General features: G+C 42.8%; 1 protein-coding gene across 1 annotated transcript in view; it reads left to right on the top strand.

Annotated features, from left to right (window-relative positions):
• The window catches only part of HMCN1 (hemicentin 1), a 1,257,483-nt gene that overhangs the window by 890,526 nt on the left and 347,200 nt on the right, over nt 1-19,757 (top strand). The window contains exons 74-75 of the mRNA XM_078642741.1: nt 10,588-10,715; nt 11,611-11,767. Coding sequence (XP_078498867.1) covers nt 10,588-10,715; nt 11,611-11,767 — 285 coding nt within the window. The remainder of the gene's footprint in view (nt 1-10,587; nt 10,716-11,610; nt 11,768-19,757) is intronic.

Genomic DNA, 19,757 nt, shown 5'->3' with positions numbered 1-19,757 from the left:
AAACAGGTTTGGCTTAAGGCAATGGAGTCAGTTTGGACAGGTCAGGGGGAAGTCAGGGAAGGTGGACGTGTCCTTTTGGATCAAGCTCGACCTTTAATTGACTTAACATGAGGGCAAGATGTAAGATGGATGCCGTTCACAAAATGGAGTCTAAGGGATTGGGACGGAAACTACGATTTAGGGGTGTTGGCTACCCTCGATTGTCACGCAAATACATAGGAATGATGTCCTAATCATTATCGGTTCACGGACACAAAATTCGTCATGGTACGTTGATATTTTGTGACACGGGTATTGGACCTCGATATTGGGATAACAATAGGGTCCAGATTTTCAGAACCACAGACCCTCCTTTTGCCCTTATGTAAGGCAATAACTCATGTTAATCCGAGTCCAAATCTGTATGAAGGAATTCGTGGAGATGCTGCTGTAACATCATCCTGTTGCTTAGTTCGTCCCTTGACGCAGGCTTCCGTACACATGAAGTAGCACAGAGGCCACAGAGTGCAGGAGCGCACTGGACACATAGGCAGAACATAAACAGAAGTGTTAAGATCATCCTAATGAAGATTAGCGTTTTCCATCCCCAGGCAGCGATCAGTCCCCAGAACCACCCTAGCAAGGACCAATCCCCTTTCTCAACGTGAAGGGAACCAGATATTTCATGTAGTTTAGAGATGGCCTGGTATACTGTCGGTGCATTATCAGGGATGAATATGCAACAACTGGATTGGATGACTCTACACACACCACCATGATCGGCGAGTATGATATCAAGGGCAATTCGGTTCTGAAGGGTCATAAGTCGATCCGACTGAAGCTCGGTTGTCAAATTGCCAAGTGCTCCGGCCGTTGTAGTCACGGCGGATTCAACTATCCTTGCTAACTGGCGAATATTCCTGCTGTTCACCATAGGCCCCCAAAATGGCAGAAAACCTTTTGCGAAGTCAGCGAATTCCTGACCCGCGGTGTCGTCTTTACTCACGACACCTCTAGCTGTCCTTGTCCGATGGTAATCTGCTCAGGCCGTGTAGGTAGGAGGCAGCAGAAATGAGATGAAACACGTGCCTGAGAAGTCAGGGGGTAACCATGTATAGGCTTGGTCGTGGCAGACGAAATACGTGCCTTTGGCTGCTAAGAGTATAGGGGAAGTTCGGGAGGCGAGCACATATGTTTCTGTGCAAATGCTCTTTCCTAACTGTGCAGTGGGATCTCTACCAATACCTTGTAAACATAGGTGACCTCGGTGGGGCACTATCCAAACTGGGCGGGATTTCTTTGCGGCCTGGCTCTTGATCAGGTAAACGCCATGTTTGGTTACGTTCCAACGAGTGTATGGAGTCAGTTCATCTTTGGGGATAGTCAGATATGTGTCGAACTCTCTACTCATATTTCTTATCCCTGCTATTAGTGCCTTGTTACTGGAATCGCTTTCAGTGGAACGGGTCGGGTATGGTTCTAGGGCGAATAGGAACATGGTCTGGAAAGCCCACAGAGAACCATAATAACTAAATGGCAGGATGAAGTATGGGATACCCTTATCCGTCGTGTGCGGCATGAGTCCGCATTTCCAACAGTTTGATGTGTTCATTATAGATTGGTGTTGGTGTAGGAGTTGGATGAAAGAGTTATTTACAAATTCGAGCCTTCTGGCAGACTCGTGTTCAGGTAGAGGGTGAAAAGAATGTGGGGAGAGAGTGGGAGAAGGCGTCGGCAGAGTGTCATTTGAGAGTAGGGAGACTTGAAATACGAATAGCGCATAACCAATCAAAAGCATCACAGTGCTACACAGCATTAGAACACATATTATTAAAAATCTTTTCTTGGACAGTATAGTACACAATTGTTTTTCAAAGTTCGTAAGCTTGACAGGTCTCTCTACCCTTGGAAACTCCATCCTCTACTTGCTGCCCGCGGTGGTAGGTTGATTCTGCCAGGGAGCGCGCTCCGTTCGGTCCGGGGTGACTCCCTCGGACCAACCAGAACCGTGGACCTAAAACTTCCTTGGTTGCACTCCCTCCACTTCAACCGCGACCCTAGCAGCGGAACGGGATGGCGGTTCGAAAATCAAAAATGAGCTAGTTCCCTGGGACGAGAGAGCTGGAGGATAAAAATAGTTCTTGGGGGAAAAGGGAAATCACATTAGATCAAGGTTTTATTAGTCTCTGGGGCTGGATCTCAGGTCATATCGTCGCTTCTCAGGTACGGTGTGGTCTTTAAACAATGTCTCAGGTTCGGTAGTGTCCAATTGCGTAGATGGTGACACACGTCCTTGCAAAATACGATCACTCTCCTTTTCGGTACCAGTCTCTTTTAAACGTGCATCGCTGAAAGGGATGAAACGAGGTACGGATTCAGTCTTAGAGTCGGCAAGTCCTTTATCGACCCACCGGTCGTATGGAAGGGGCAGAGGGACCCGTTTGCAATGGGTCCCATGCACCCAGTTCTTTTTGCCGTCCACCCGAACCGCTGATCTCGTGGAAAGAAGTACCAGGTATGGTCCGGTCCACCTCGGCTGTCCGTTGTTGGTGCGCTGGAAGTTCCGCACCAGGACCCACGAGCCGGGTTCGATGGTATGACCTGGATCGTCAGAGGCTGGCGGAGAGGAACTGTGAACCTGTTGGTGTAAAACACGCAATTTAGCTGTCAATTCGCACAAATAATCAAGCAGTACGGGGTGTTCTATTTCACGGAGTTTCTTTGGTCTTAGCACGCCCCAGACGTTGGCTGGGCGGCCAAACACTATCTCGTGGGGGCTAAGACCTAATCTGGAATGGACGGTCATCCTAGTTGACAAGAGTGCTAGGGGCAAGGCGTCAGGCCATTTAAGACCTGTACTGGCTTGGATCTTGGCTAGCTTGAGTTTCAAAGTGCCATTGTAGCATTCTACTAATCCAGCTGATTGGGGGTGATTTGCAGCGTGGAATTTCTGGTGTATGCCTAGACACTCACACACTCTCTTCATCACTCGTCCTATGAATTCACTTCCATTATCAATCCAGACAATTCTAGGCATACCGAATCTCGGGAAGAACTCTTTGACAAGGGCTTTGGCAGTTGTCATAGCAGTATTGTCTTTAAGGGGGTACGCTTCCACCCACCTTGAAAAAGCGCAAACAACAACAAGCACATACTTTAGATTGTTGCACCTTTCCATGTGAATGAAATCGAGCTGCAAAACCTCGAACGGATATGTAGGAGGCGCAAAGTGACCAGCTGGAGTTGGAGTTCCTTTACCAGGATTGTGTTTTAGGCATATCATACAGTTTCTGACCACATTTTCTGCATATTTTGGGATATTGCTATTCTGCCATACTGGGGCCAATAGCTTACATATTCCTTTTGAACTGATGTGTGCCATGCCGTGAGCCATTGTTACTACTGCAAGTACGTATGCATTAGGTTGTAGCCATCGCTGGTGTTCCGATAATTCGACCCAACAACCATTCGCATCCAATCTACCCTTACTTTCTCTCCATTCATTCAACTCATTCTCAGTTGCCTCAGCTTGTATGCATTTTATGCTTTCAATGGTGTCCTCACACATTCCCACATCAGCAGTACATCTAGCGGGACCCGCAACATACATTCGACTCATCGTGTCCCTTGCGGTCTCTTTCGCAACCTCGTCTGCAAATGCATTCCCGCGGCCAATATCGTCTTGAATTTTCTTGTGTGCACTGCATTTCATAATGGCAACTTGTAGTGGCATGGTCAGTGACTCAAGGAGCTCATTAACTAGCTGACCATGTTGTATCTTTGCACCATGTGAGGTAAGGAAACCACGTTCACGCCATAATCTCCCAAAACTGTGAGCCACGCCAAAGGCATATTGGCTGTCCGTGTACACATTCACTCGCTTTCCTTTTGCTAACACGCATGCTCTGGTAAGTGCAATAATTTCCGCAGCCTGTGCAGAGTTGTGGGAAATACGTGCGGTCTCTATAATGGTGTGTAATGTTGTTACAGCATATGCGGCAGTCGTATCACCATTCGGTAACTTGAAACATGAACCGTCAACCCATAAAGTATCATTGCATTCAGGAAGGGGAGTGTCCTGTAAGTCTACTCTCCCTTTTGTCTCTTCTTCTGTCCTAAAGCAGCAGTCATGTTTATCACTCTTGTCTGTTCCTGTTGGAATGGGTAATAACGTTGCGGGATTCAGTGTATCACACCTTTTTATGTGGATGTGGCTTGCTAGCAACGTCAGTTCGTAACTGGATAGTCGAGCGCTAGTAAGGTGTTGTGTCTTCGTCCTGTTTAGTAAAATGTCTACTGCGTGCGGAACCATAACGATCAGAGTATTATTCATGACTAATCCAGCGGATTGTCGAATGCAGACAGCTGCTGCGGCGGTAGCCCTCAGACAACTTGGTAGTGCCTTAGCCACATGATCCAGAGTTGCCGAAAAATACGCGCATGGGCGCTGTCTGTTCCCAAAATGTTGTGGTAAGACTGATAATGCACAGCCTTCCTTCTCATGGACATATAATGTGAAAGGCTTACTGTAGTTGGGGTTTCCCAACACAGGGGCTGAACACAATGCATCACGCAACTTGTGAAAACTCGTCTGACAATCTTCAGACCAGGGCATAGGATTTGGCGTATCTTTGCGGAGTAGTGCCAGCAAGGGTTTAGCTAGCAGTGAGAAATTCGGTATCCATTGTCTACAGTACGATGTAATGCCCAAAAAAGCTCGACCTTCTCTCTGTGTCCTTGGGGCACTTAGTTCTGCAATTGCCTGTATTCTTTCTGGTGTCAGTCTCCTTCCCTCCTTCGACAAGACGTGACCTAAGTAGGTTACTTCTTGTCGGCAAAATTGTAGTTTGGAAAGGGAGACTTTGTGCTTCATGTCACATAAGTGATGCAATAATGATAACGTAGCTTTCTTGCAAATTTCTTCAGTGTCCGCAGCGATCAGCAGATCGTCTACGTACTGAATCAGAGTTGAACCACTTTGTAGAACAATCGTGTCTAGTTGTGTTTTCAGGGCCTGACTGAATATGGATGGGCTTTCGCAGTAGCCTTGAGGAGCGCACTTGAAGCGGAAGCTTCGTCCTCCTAAATTAAATCCGAAAATATCTCTACTCTCCTCGGCAATCGGGATACTGAAGAAGGCGTTCTTCAGGTCAATCACCGAGAACCAATTTGCTGAAGCTGGAACCATTGTCAATAAAGCAGTAATGTCGGGGACGACTGGAAACTGTGGGATAACTATCTTGTTTACTTCTCTGAGGTCGATCACGAACCTATACACAGGGGGTTGTGAAGGATCAGTACGTTTTAAGACGGGCAAAACCGGACTGTTACAGACATTTCCTGTCGTTTCTTCGATGACGTCTTTATAAATTAAATCATGAACAATTTTCAACAACGCTTTTTCGCATTCGCTAGATATTTTGTATTGGGGAATACGTGGCAACCTAACGTCGGCTTTCAACGTTATGACATATGGTGTTATCTCCAAACGACCTACATCATTAGAACCATTAGCCCAGAGTATATCAGGAAGTGACAATAATTCAGTTGGAATATTTTCCTTTGATAAATACATCGAAGAAATGACCTTCTTGCCTAAAGTAAGTTGTACTCCCGAGGGAGAACAGTACAAGGTCGCATATAACCTTTTTAGTAAGTCCAAACCTAGCAAATTTTCACCACAACCTGTTGTCAAAATGAGGGGTGCTTCTAATTCGCATGGGCCAATAGAAAGAGATACAGGACTGGAGATCGGATTTCTAACAGGGGCGCCAGAGAAACCTACTGAAACATTCATTTCGCCAGACAAAGGTGCGCCAGGAAGTTTCGAGTGCATGATAGAACTTTTTGTAGCACCAGTATCCAGCAGAAATGGCTCTGACACTCCTGAGGCTATTACCTCGACATAAGGTCCATTCTGATCTACCGGAACTGAAACAACTCCCTCTCTTTGTCCATAGCTGTCCTAGCAATCGTTACCCTCATTTTCGTGTTCAGCGTAATAGTCGTCAGCATAGTACTGAGCTGATTTAGACGGTGAATTATTCTGTTGGTCAAAGCTATTCATGGACTTCTGAGGCGGAAAAGAAGTTGTATTCTGAGTGAAATTTCCACGGCCTCTACCTCTAGGGGCATGTTGAACACCTCTCCCCCTTACACCTTGACCACCGTTTAAACGTCGCGCAAGAGCCGGACAATTATCCTTAAAATGACCCTCTTCTTTGCAATACGCACATTGATTCGGGCCATATGTAGGACGCTGGTGGGAAAACTCGTTACCTTGCGCGTTCCTCGAATACTGCTGTCGCGGTTGATAGTCGGGCTGACTAGCCGTGCGAGGCGGATAGGCCTGCTGGAGGAGAACCTTAGTTTTCAAATCTTTCGTCTTTTTATCTGCCTTGTCTAGCTCGTCTTTACGCCTATTCTCATAGTACTGGGCTGTAGCTAAAATCTGTGCTGACGTAGAGACAGCCCAAGCACTCTCAGAGTCTTTTAGTTTATTACATAGTTCAGGGAGCAAATTATGTACGAACTTGTCCACAAACAATCTTTGGCCACCCTCGGTAGCCATATCTTGGCCACTGTGGTCGGTGAATGTTTCCTCAAATCTCGTGAAAAAGTCAGACACATTCTCATCTTTCTTTTGTTTACATGCTGATAGCTTGTCCCAATTTACGCGTACTTCAGGCATTATTGTCTTCATGTACGCTATAATTCTACCGGGAAGTTCAGCTATTAACGGCTCAGGTTTAAAACCACCGACTTGTCTAGCATCTGTAGTCGCAATGTTCGCCCATGAGTCACCTAGTTCCTGATCGTGATCCGTATGACGTATCTTGCTCCATAAAGGATGTGGAACAACGTTCCCAAATAACATGTCTACATCTGCTAAATTCATTATACATGAGCTTGCAGTTTGCGATAACTCCTTATAATACCCAGTTGGGTTCTTACGAGGGTCAGGTAGTGACTGTTTGAGTGCTAATACTTCCGATCTTTTCCATGGGACATGTACCCATACACGCTGGAAATGGGGCAGAATTGGTGGATTAGCATTCGCATCACCTTCCCTCCAAACAGGAGGAACCTCTCTCATGGGGTACTGTCTCGCTCTTTTCCTACTAGACGTACCACATTCAGACGATGACCCAGAGTTACCACCTGTGCTTCGATATGATAATAATACCTCAACTGCTTTGTCGACATCGGGACCTACAATCATGCCTTCCCCGAATTTAAATCGTATACTACACAACTCTCGAGAGTTGCTCTCTTGACCATTATCTTCCAAATCCTCACACAGAAAAACACACATCTGTTCAAAAACATATCTTTGCGTCTGTTCATCCCATTGACGGAAAACGTTCATGACGGACTCTACATCATATCTGGCTGTATCCAGAGCCCAATTCCGTGCTAACTTATTCAGGCATTCCCTCTCTCGATAATCAGGCATTTGGCTTCGTAACTGTCTTAGTCCCGTATTAGGGGTCGTTTTAGGCGACCGAAAAAGTGGTGAAGGAATGTTAGTAATAATGCTGGCCGTTTTATGCCAGACAGAAGGTGAAAGTGGAGGAATAACTGGTGTCAGAACAGAGTCACGCAAAGCAGAAACAGAAGCGTTCACAGAACTAGTATCGGAAGAAATAGAAGGTTCGCTAGGCGAAGTTGTAGAAGGAACAGTAGGAGAAGTAGATGTGACTGGTGAGCCTTGAGGAGGCTGCACTTGAGAAATAGAAGCCAGCTGAAGAGTAGCTGGTGAGTGCTGTAGAGGAGCTGGTATAACAGCTACCAGGGGTGCAACTAAAGGTTGCGGAGGTGCTGTGGCATTTTGCGCATAGGGTGGTGGCGAACTCAGCAAATGCGCCATTAATGGATCTTTCTCACACTCTTTTACTGTCTCTTGCTGAAGAGATGGTAAAACAGGATAGCATTTATCTATTGCCATTTTACGTTGCCTGTGCAACTGCTCACTTATTCGATCCTCTTCGTTGTCTTTAAATTTTATCGCGGCTTGTATTACTGAAATACCCCTTTCCCTCTTATTCTTCTTTTCTAGTTTAATTGCCTTTTGTTTGGCCTCTTTACGCCATAAGCGGAAAGAGTCAAACATCGCCGGTCGGGCTTTCTTTTTGAACAGTTTGACCTCTAGGTTATCTAGAATCTCTGAGTCGAAACTACCATATTGGGGCCATTTTAAAACACCATTTTATCCACACTTCATTATATGTGATAGGACCTACGCCATGTTTTACATAGAGCTCATACGTTGGAGTTCCAATTGGAGGAACCGGACACGAATCCTCTAATCGGGAATCCCTATTATAACCAAGACAAAACAAGTTTCCAAGTCTGCTAAAACCAGGCATCTTCGCTCACTAGTCTAGCTTCAAACTTCAAAGGTTTATCTATTATGATATTTCTCGTGAAAACACGAGTCCTTCGGCTTTGGGGCTTGCAAGTGCCAAATCAAGTCGTATCTCCAGGATACCAAAAACTAAGGACAAACTAAGGACTGGGAGACGCTCCACTTATACTTAACTGAAGTATTTGAAGATCGGTGACGTCGCTAGAAGACTCGTCTATCGTTTCGCTCTACCAAGGATCACTGGGTCCAAAACAAGGCGATAGTCAGGGCAGCAGTCCTTCGTAGCCGTCGGGACGCGGGGAACCTCGCAGCAAAGACCTTCGGAACCACGTCGACATACAGGGGTCGCTGAAGTGGCTGGCCGTCCTCCGGAATTTTCACACGAAGCTCCTCACGAACATCTGGCTTGGACCGTCGCCGCTTGATATCGCCCGAGTTGGGCGCCAATTGAGGTGCCGGGTTTTTCGGAACCCGGTGGTGCCAGGGGATAACACCCGATGACCTCTGAGTTCTCCCTTGTTGTGGACCACAGAAACAATGAGTCTTCTAGTCGCAGTCAGAGATCAAGTTTTATTGGTAGCTACCAAGTAACACGTGTCCTAGAAGCATGACAAACACGGGTCATGTATTCTCAGGAGACTGTACGTGTTCGTTTTTACAGAACCAGTCTTCTCCTTTTATACAGAAATAATGGCTTCAAGCAAGAATTCTTGAGTTTATGATATGGCTGTAAACATATTTCTGTAATAATACAAAGTGCGGCGTCACGTAAGCAAACCCACATTTTAGATGTCCAGTTCGTGACAGATTACCCAGCAAGATCCGGGACTCCCATCAGATATCGATGAAACACCAATAAAGGCAGGTACCACCCAGTCATAAAACTGGCCATAAAGAAGAAGTATGGACAGGTGCATGTTTGTAGAAAGCATGTTCTGTATGGGGTGAATGGTTCGTGGAATGTTATGTGTCGATAGTATCGTATTCGGCCACTGGGCGGGGAGCCTCCCAAACAGGTTTGGCTTAAGGCAATGGAGTCAGTTTGGACAGATCAGGGGGAAGTCAGGGAAGGTGGACGTGTCCTTTTGGATCAAGCTCGACCTTTAATTGACTTAACATGAGGGCAAGATGTAAGATGGATGCCGTTCACAAAATGGAGTCTAAGGGATTGGGACGGAAACTACGATTTAGGGGTGTTGGCTACCCTCGATTGTCACGCAAATACATAGGAATGATGTCCTAATCATTATCGGTTCACGGACACTAAATTCGTCATGGTACGTTGATATTTTGTGACACGGGTATTGGACCTCGATATTGGGATAACAATAGGGTCCAGATTTTCAGAACCACAGAAAAAATAAAAGTAGTACCTTAATCACAACAAGATCAGCTGAAAGAAGCAACCAGTACTTGGTCTTTGCTCAAGCTGGGAGAAGAGAACATGAAGCCAATTAGATGGTAACAAATACGAGTGACCGTGAAGTCAAAGAATGCTAAGCAGTGGGTGGGCTGCAAATCCCTGGTTGTATACAATATCTCTTGCAAGCGAGAGCACATGTAGTGGATACACTGTCACAGGCGTGACCTTAAAATGAATGGAGGCATTAAACACATTTTATACAGCTTCCATACAGTTCCTAAAGTGTTTTATTCTCTTAAGAATAGTAACTTTGCTTTGCCATCTTCTGCTTTAATGAAAATATCTTGTCTATAGAGACCCCTGTGACCAATGCTTCCATTAAGTAATTTTGGGCATCCCTTTGCAAACAGATATATAGCTGACTGACCCAGCTGCCCTCCAGTTTGCCACTTTACCTAATTAGTGACTTTCAATTATTTTCTTTCTATTGAAAGTTGTTTGGATTTCCCCAAAAATCAAATGATTTCTTAATTATTGGGTGTTAAATTGTATTGCTTCTTCTTACAAAGGTTAACTAAGAGTGCTGCCAGTGACATCTGTCTATCTTGTCCAATTGATGTCTAATGATTATATCTTGTTCTGTCAGATCTATATCGTTTTCCTTTTCGGGCCAGATGACTAAAACTCTTATCTTCAGGAGTCAGTTATTATAACCTGTCCTGTAAAGGAATAGCATCTATAAATCTTATCTTTCCTCCGGGGATGCACACTTTAGGCATAGTGTCTACGTTTTATATTCTGTGCACTAGTGATAGGAGTTGTCTTTACTAGTTCTAGTGAATATACTAGCCTGATCCTATCTTGCATTTCATTTCAGGTATTTGATAGCAGGTGACGGTTCCCTGCACATTCACATGGCACACGTCACAGACACTGGTCGATACCTTTGCATGGCCACAAACAAAGCTGGCAGCGAACGCCGGAGAATTGATCTGCAAGTGCATGGTGAGATCTCTATCACTATCACAAGCAGGCACTGGAAAAACCTCCTGTGGCCATGGTCACATAAAATAATTGCTTATGAGATAAAACTTTTACAACTAATGACATTTTTAATTTTTTATCTTTCCATAAATTAAAGTGTAGGCTCTAACATTCTTGTGATATTGAATATTGGGAGTGTGTATGTATGTAAACGTAGACAAAAACTTCAGTGGGAATGAGTATGTAGCCTTATTAGGGCATCTATGTTTTCTAACAAGGAAAATACTGCACTTATATAGCTGTTTGTAGTATTTACCAGGTGTTGTATTACTTTCCCATTTCAAATTATACACCTGACAATGATTTAAAATGTGTTAACACAGCATTTGTTTCCTCAGGTCATGATTTGCAGAACTCAGAGTGTGCATGGTAAATTTTATAGGCTTGGGATCTGAATTGTTTCTACCAATGCTTAAGACTTGAGCTTTGGTACAATTAGTAATATCACAATTTATGCCGCAAATGAACAAATAAGTTTCTTATGCTTGTCAGAAAAATTCATATGTTGATAACTCACCAAATGTGCTTGCGTTGTTGACAATATCATGAAGCTCTGACTCCCAATGGGGCTAGATCAAACTTTTATCCTTCAAATGTCGATGAAGTTCGTTTTTTTAAATTGAGCAACAGCAAAATGTTTCAAGCAGCTATGAAAAAAGTTGATATTGTAATTGATATTATAAATATTATTATTGTACTGCTTCTCTTTTCTAGAAAAACTCAGATGTTAATATAAACTTGCTCATATTTAGCATATTCGATCAATCAGAGTTTTGTATAGCGCGCTGATCACCCCGAGGGGTATCCAGGCATTCATACCCATATTTGTTAATCCACATGGCTTTTCTTTCCTCAGTTCCCCCATCCATTAGTCCTGGAGCATCTAACATCACAGTAACAGTGAACGTTCAAGCCACTCTGCCCTGTGAGACCACAGGCTTCCCAAAGCCGGAAGTCAGCTGGACGAAGAATGGGCGACTGTTCAATATAGACCAGAATCAGAATTTGTACAGGTCTGAAACATATTCATGACTAATAAGGATATTTACATCATAACACAATTACTGTATATTATACAAATGCGAAAATTCACTATGCATGTGAAAGCACAGCAGGATTTACATTGGAGTTCACAAGTTATGACAAACTGTAGAAAAAGGGAATATGAAAGTGTGGAGGAGGATATGACATAGTGTAGGTGAGATGTCCGAGGACTGTGAACAGTATGGGCCTCATTAGGATGACGGGCGGACTTTGCCCGCCCGTCATCCCATCGTAAATCGGGACCGCCCACCATAAGGGCGGGGGTCCCGGGGGTGCTATTAGGATGTGCCCGCCACAGTGGTGGGCACATCCTGTATTTTCAGCATTGTGGCGGGCGGTGCTCTCTGCACCGCCCGCCACAATGCTGAAAATGCACTTTCACATTGTCATTTTCAAAGCGGCAGGCACCGCGCGGTGCCTGCCGCTTTGTAAATGACAATGAAGGGGTGTACAACAGGTACCCCCCATGTGCACCCCCCACGTGTACTTCACTCTGGGGGCCCGCAGGGGGCTCCCAGAGTGAAGACCGCATGCCTGAAAAACAGACATCATAATATGGCTGGCGGTGTCTGTTAGACACCGCCACGATATTATTCCTTTTCTTGCGGCCGGGGCGGAAAAGCGGCGGACGGTCTTTCTGTCCGCCGTGGTCCCCCCGCCATCCTAATATGGCGGGGGGGAGATCTGGTGATGATATCGGGCGGATTGCCTCCGCCAGGCTGGCGGTGGCTACCGCCAGCCTGGCGGAGGCAATCCGCCCGATATTATAATGGACCCCTATGTCTAGATACATACACAAAGAAATACAGCTGGGATCAGGAGAAGTACCATCAACCAAAAAATGAGTTATACTTGTCCTCAGGACCAGCCTGTCCTTTCTTTAGTGGTTTGCTACTTATCACTGATTGAATTATAAGATATAGCATATTATTCGGAAAGAGCTTCCTATCTTGATTTTTAAAAGTACATTCCTATGGAGATCAGGTTAGATCCTTGTTTGTGATCAAGTCCAGTTTACTGTCATGGGAGTAATTGATGAATCAACCACAACTGTTTCATTTCCAACCTCAGTAAGAACATGCAGTGCAATCAGAATTAGGGCAGGTGCTTCTATAAGGTGAAGTAAAGCAACAGCACTCGGTCACTAATAACAAACAGCAGCCACAACAATTGCCCTTTTATCACTATATGGGGAGTACTCCAGTAGACAAAATGCTATTTTACCCAAAGCACTGACAATTGTCGCCCTGTTTCAGTCCGTAATATTACAGCTTTAGAGTTTGGCACAAATAACCCCTTTCTGCTCCTTCTTTGTTTTATTAGGAAGAAAAGTTTTTAGATTAACAAATGCATTGCTTCTCAGGATTTTTCATCCCTAGACAGCTATCCCAGTGTGCTCATGTTTTATGGCAGATAACATGCTATGCACATTCCTGCAGTGTAGTGTTGGGTCTGGAATATGGCAACTTGTTTCCTTCAATGATTGAGTTTCGCTTTCGAGAACGGCTCATGATCCTGTAGCCGAAACCAACTTTGCAATTTGTACACAGAGTCTATCTTGGATTATTTTACTTCCATCATTAGGTTTGGAACAAATGTTTGGTGCTCTGTCTTTAAAATGGAGTGACAATCTGAAAATCAATATTTCATGTGTCGCAAAATAAAATAGGGAGTACCAAACAACTTTAATGACTCTAACTGAATCCACCATGTAAAACCACTGACTTGATGCATCTTCAATCAATGAATCCTGCATATTCACCTTTCAAGTCACATGAGAGTGCTGGGGATAGAAAATATACCATATTTATTCTGTCCCCAATATCATACACATTTAGAACAATCTGACCCCCATCTGTTTCGTAATCTGTGCCTTCCCGAGATCACAATGAAAAAAGCTGTTTGCAAGCCAGCATTCAAGCCTAAGGGGGTTATCCGTAACCGCATAATCATAGGTAAGCTTCTTTCTGTGGATCTTTGATCCCTTGCAAAATCAAACTTCTCAATCTCATAACTAGTTAAGCTACCCCCAGGTGGAATACTGATGAATAATTGTTGTAACAGAAGTTACACGGATGAATTACACATGGATGGATTTCATATGGATGAAATAAATACTTCATGTTTATCAACAATTGTGCATAAACAATATATTAATTAATGAGTTGCAAGAGTGAGAAATTTGATTTCAAAAGAGCCATCCGGCATATTGATTTTGGCTGAAGAGGGTGACACATACCAATGGATGGTGCATACAGTTGTCTATATGAGCAAGCAGTCCTAAGAACAGTAGCACATTATCTCATGTGCACACAAGGAGATTAAAAGTTGATCAATCAAAAACTGAAGATGAAGTTGGGACTGCTGGTACGATTTCGTTAGTATTTCTCTAAAGTTAAGCTTTAGCTTCACTGTTCAGATGAAGGGAACAGTGTTGAAATGTAAGACATGAGCAAGCAGTCACAAGAACAGTGGCACATTCCCTCATGTGCACACAAAGAGATTAAAAGTTGATTAATCAAAAACTGAAGTTGAAGTTGGGACTGCTGGTAGGATTTCGTTAGTATTTTTCCAAAGTTTAGCTTTAGCTTCACTGTTTAGGTGAAAGGAACAATGGAGAAATGTAGGAAATGAGCAAGTAGTCACATCAAAAGTAGCACATTCCCTCATGTGCACACAAAGGAGCTTATTTACAAGCTCATTGCACAGGCGGTGGGTGACTTTTTTTGGACACACCGCTGGCGCAGTGTGTCTGTCCATAATTACAAAGCCCCATAACTTCACCCTGCATGACTTTTAATGGCCTTGTAAATACAGTGGCTGCTGCTATTGGGCCTCGGTGGTGGGGCGGGCAGGGGAGGGTAGATGAGGGAAGGTAAAAAAAGAAATAAAATAGCACTTACCTGGCCGCCCCTTTCCTCCGTTCTTCTTCCATCAAGGATGCTGCAACAGAAAGCACCCAGGCTCCCAGTCTGTCCCAGCCAATCATGACACTGCTGATAGCAGCGTTGTGATTGGTCGGAGGGCTGTGGTTCGGCGCTCAGAGAGGAAGTAGAAGCCTGGGCATGTTCTCCACCCATACTGTAATGCGGCCTGGGCAGAGAACATGCAAAGTGTGCCTGATGTTTTGGCCGGCCCGAGACGGCCAGCCAAATTGCCATGCGCACTTAAGTGCATGTACCACTCCTCCCCATGCTGGCTGTCCGCCCACCCAAAAACTGGGCAAGTACCATCAAAATAAAACGATAATAATGTTATGTTATTATCATTTTATTTTTCGTGTGAGACGACTCTCCTCCACCTTAACGAAGGAGCCACCGCTGTGTAAATATGGGTCACTTTCACGCATTGCTCTACTTGAAAGGGGTATTGCATGGGTGTTGCTGTGGATGTTCCAATGCAAAATCCATGGAACCTCACACAATCTCAGATTTACAAAGTGTTGTAAACCTAGGAATGCGTCAGGATCCTACGCCTCACCAGGGGAGGCATAGGAGTATCGCAACAAGGAGAAATACATTTATTTCTCCTCATTTTTTACTCTTTTTATGTGTGGTACATTCTGCAGCACACATAGAAGGAGCAAAATGCCATTAATGGTTGTTTTTGTGCAGGAAGGTGTCCCTTCCTGCACAACAACAATCACCCCTGCAACGCAGGCACCTTTGCACCGTAGCTCAAGGGTGTCTGCGTTGGCGCACTGCTTCTGTTTGTACACCCGCACAGGGGAGAAGAGCAGAAATGCGCCGTATCTTGTAGATACCATTACAGGTAAGGGGTTAACCCAATACGAGTTTGTGGACCTGAGTACAGTTCGGTATAGGAAAACAATGGTCCTCAAACCAATCAATAATTTGAGTAAAATCAATTACAATTTCCTTTGGTTCAGAGCTTAATTAAATACCACACTCTTGGAGAGAACAATACTTCTGCAGACGAAATTTTATATAATAAAGGATGTGCAGCAACTATAATTGTATGAAACAAAATGAATTTATTCCAATCGATTAAGCTTTTCAAATTTTATGTAATAACATTTGAAGAGGTTGCTCCAAGGGGAACGTGCAAAGAAGAAAAGTGCTCAAAGGTTGGCGAGCAGGAAGGTAATCCCAGAGTGAAATGAAGAAAAATAGGAAAGCTCATTGTGGGATTGATTCAACATATCAATCTTAACGGCCTGGCCCGAAATATTTTACAAGGTCTATTTACATCATTTATTACAATCACAGATTCTTATCATGTGAGGCACGTAATAGATAAGTGTTGGTCGGGTCCAGGTACAGGGGTATACATTTGTCGACGTTTCGACTCGGCTTGTGGCACATAGGAAAGTCAAGCCTTGGCCTGCTAGTCTTCCTCAGGACAGGGATGTACGGGGATAGGAGGCAACCAAAAAGTAGTTTAAGAACCTCATCCGCACATCATCATTGCGGGGGTTGATACTTTCAATGCGCTGTATCTTGTAGTTACAGCGCAATCTGGCCCTTTTATTTTGACGCATGGCAGAGCAGCAGGAAGGCTTGCTGCGCTGCCTTGAGTCAAAATATAGTAAATGAGTCCCAAAGAGAGTTGAAGTTCGGACTGCTGGTAGGATTTTGTTAGCATTTCCCTAAAGTTAAGTTTTAGCTTCACTGTTTAGGGGAAAGGAGCAATGTAGGACAGTATCTGCACAACAATGTATTAGAGATTAAAGTAGTAGTTCTATCACTATAATCTCCAGGAAATAACTGTCTTGATTCACACCGGCAGTCTTGCAATTGTGTACTATATTTTGAAACAAAGACAGACACATTTGTTAGTTATATCTCAGATCTTTCAACAAATGTGGTTTTGGGCACCCAGTCACTAAATTCACCTCCTTTAAGAATGCCTTCCAGGTACAACCAAAGATTTTGCAGACCTCCTCAGCTGGCATGATCAAAATACATATGAATGGGAAATCAATCCCAATATTCTCAAACCATTCTTTCAAAAGTGGGGGGACACCAGAAAACAGACCACTGTGCCACACTGCAAAAAAATCCCACACCTCTCCAGATTTTCACACCCCTTATCCCAGGTTTTTGTTCCCTTTTTACCTGCACAACTTGGTAAGCCAAATTCCAAAAGGGGCATAGCAAGATGAATTGCAGAATGCATTTGAATTTGTTAGGCACACATAAACAGAGAGCTCAGAGAAATTCCACAGGCTCATTCTACCATGGTTTCCCATGGTAACATACGAGTATAGGATAAGACCTACTTTTTCGGATGGTGCGGAGAGTGGCCGTCTCTCACTCTTAGCTGCAGCTGGGGGAATCGCTTGGTGGCTCTGTCTCAAAGTATCTACCCTAAGAAAACGTTTCTGTTGTCATCCTCAGAGTCTATCTGTCCTGTTAGCTATAACTACTACAACCAGCAACTGATCTTCAGCTATCTTCTTTCTCTGCCTTTCTCATCAGAGCAACCTAATCCAATTTAAGCATCTACTGAACCGTCAGATCAGAACATGTTCCTACCACTGGCTAGGTGTGGCTTAGATAATATCCAATTGCAACATCCCATAATATAATTCAAACAATTACACTATATTACCTTTACTATATGTGATTGCTAGCACTTTGTCCTCTTTTCTGGACTAATAATCATTGCACTAAGTATAGGTACTCTCTAGTTGTCAGTATTCAATGTTGTAAGGGGCAGCACTGAATTGTCAAACAGAGCACCCAGGACAGGGCATAAAGGCTAATATTTGTGGTCAGATAGAAAGGCGAGAGGTTGCAAACTGCTGTAGGAAAAGATGCAACATATGTTCTCTTCATAAAGGTATACACTTGTGAGTAATTGACACATGCAATTTACTCTTACACTTTTGAGAAACTTTATTACTTTTGGCTATTCACAAAATCGCAATGTAAAGTTACTCAAAAGTGTAGACTTGCAAATCTCCAGCCCCTGATAAAGGGCGTGGAGTCAGATTTACATGTGTAAGTTACCACAGCTAAAGGAACAGTGGTAATTCCAGCAGCACACTTCACCAACCACTAATACTGCAACACTCTACCATAGCACATGATGGAGTTAAGGACTTAAAATACAACCTCAACCTCTTAGGAAATACTGTTAAATTAATTTAAATGATTTAAAATAAATAGATAAAAATATAAATAAAAAATATAAATAAATATATTTTCATGTAATACAAATATCTAAAAATAAATCCTAATTATTTAATTATAAAATATTTTAACAACTTTTTAGGATTTATACATAAATGTAACATAATTTTGCATTAGCAGATGATATCATTACTTCTAATCACTATTAATGCACAAGTAATATATATTTTTTTACTTTAGGTGGGAATTTATTTTTCATTTTAAACTTCAGAAAAGTGTTCTTTTAATTAAATATTTAATTTTAAATTAAGTTAATAGTGCTGTAACATTTGTTTTATTTTGTTATACATTTAAAATAACTATATAAAAATAATTTACATTAATATTTAACATACAAATATTATACTAATTTATTATAAAATTTGATAAACTTTTTTAATTTCCCCTATACTTTACCCTAAGGAGATCTCAACCCCGACTATGGAGTCTACCTATGGTAAATTACAAGGTAATTTAAAAAAAAATATTTTACTTGAAAAAAATTATTAAAAATATTTTTATGTTCAATATTAATCTAAATTAATTATATATATTTATTTCAATTGTAGAATAAAAATGTTACAGCTCTATTAAATCTCTAAACATTTTAATTATTAAGCAAAATAAAAACAAGTATAAATTGAAAAATAAATTCCCAACTAAAGTTAACAAATATTGTTCATTGTTCAAAGTCATGCATAGAAATAATTAAAGGTAATTGAATAATATTCTGATAAAAGTTAGTTAAATTGCTTTAAACATTTAAAAACAGTTTTTAAAATGTTGTATAATAAAAAAAATGTATGTTTAGATTTATCAAAATTAAATCATATTTATTTAAATATTTAAAATAATTTGATTTATAATTTTTTCCCTATGGGTTTATTTAAGTGCCTATTGCCATTATTTTCTATTGGAAGGTGTTGCAGTACCACTGGTTTGCCATGTAAGATGAGGGACCTACTCCGGTTCCGAACTAGAGTAATTTATTACATTTTTGGGGTCCTTTTTGGCCTTAGTAACTTTAGAAGTGGAGTTTGAGAATAGCAATGGGCTTACTCTTTTGTGAGTGGCTGCATGTCCTTCTCTAAACACCAAGTTAACCTGTACTAAACCCCTCCCTACCTCGCCCTAAACCCTTCATTTATTCTCATTACCCCCTCCAATTACTAGAAAGTATGCCCATTTTACCAGCCGCAAAAGAACAATTGATGGACAGAATGCAGAACAATGTCAAACATTCACCCCAGTACAGAGATCTGGGCCTAAATCCATCGTTTTTTTGCTCACCATGCCATTCCAGTTTGGACCCAGCCATATGCAAATCAGTCTTGGCCCTGCGCCCAATGGGAACAGTCCAGCCCGTACTGCCAGGTCACGGCCTCCCTGGACTGGAAACAAGCATCCTAGGACTGGTTCCGGGCTTTCAGCACTCATCAGCCAGGATAGCTTGACTCCAGTGGCATGGAGAGCATGGAACCCACCTCTGGGCATACCCGTCTCACTCGGGGTAAAACCTGTCCCAGGATGCTTGTTTCTGGTCCAGAGAGAACCTAGCTTGGCAGTTCGGTCTGGAGTGTTCCCATGAGGCACAGGGTCAATACTGATTTGCCTTAAGTTCTCTGTAGCCTTTCAGACATTACTCTTTAATGTACAATTGTCCTTGGTCACATTATCAGTCTGATTATAATCAATTTACGAGCTATGTCAATAGTGGGATCACATGGACAGCATGCTAGCATGACACATAAAGTCAGTAAAATGTATGTGAAGCATGTTGATCACTTAGTGGTACTACCATATGTGTGATATTAAATGTACA

Source organism: Lissotriton helveticus, chromosome 1_1 (genome assembly GCF_964261635.1).
Source record: "Lissotriton helveticus chromosome 1_1, aLisHel1.1, whole genome shotgun sequence".
Taxonomy (NCBI): domain Eukaryota; kingdom Metazoa; phylum Chordata; class Amphibia; order Caudata; family Salamandridae; genus Lissotriton; species Lissotriton helveticus.
This window is presented reverse-complemented; position numbering and strand designations above follow the sequence as displayed.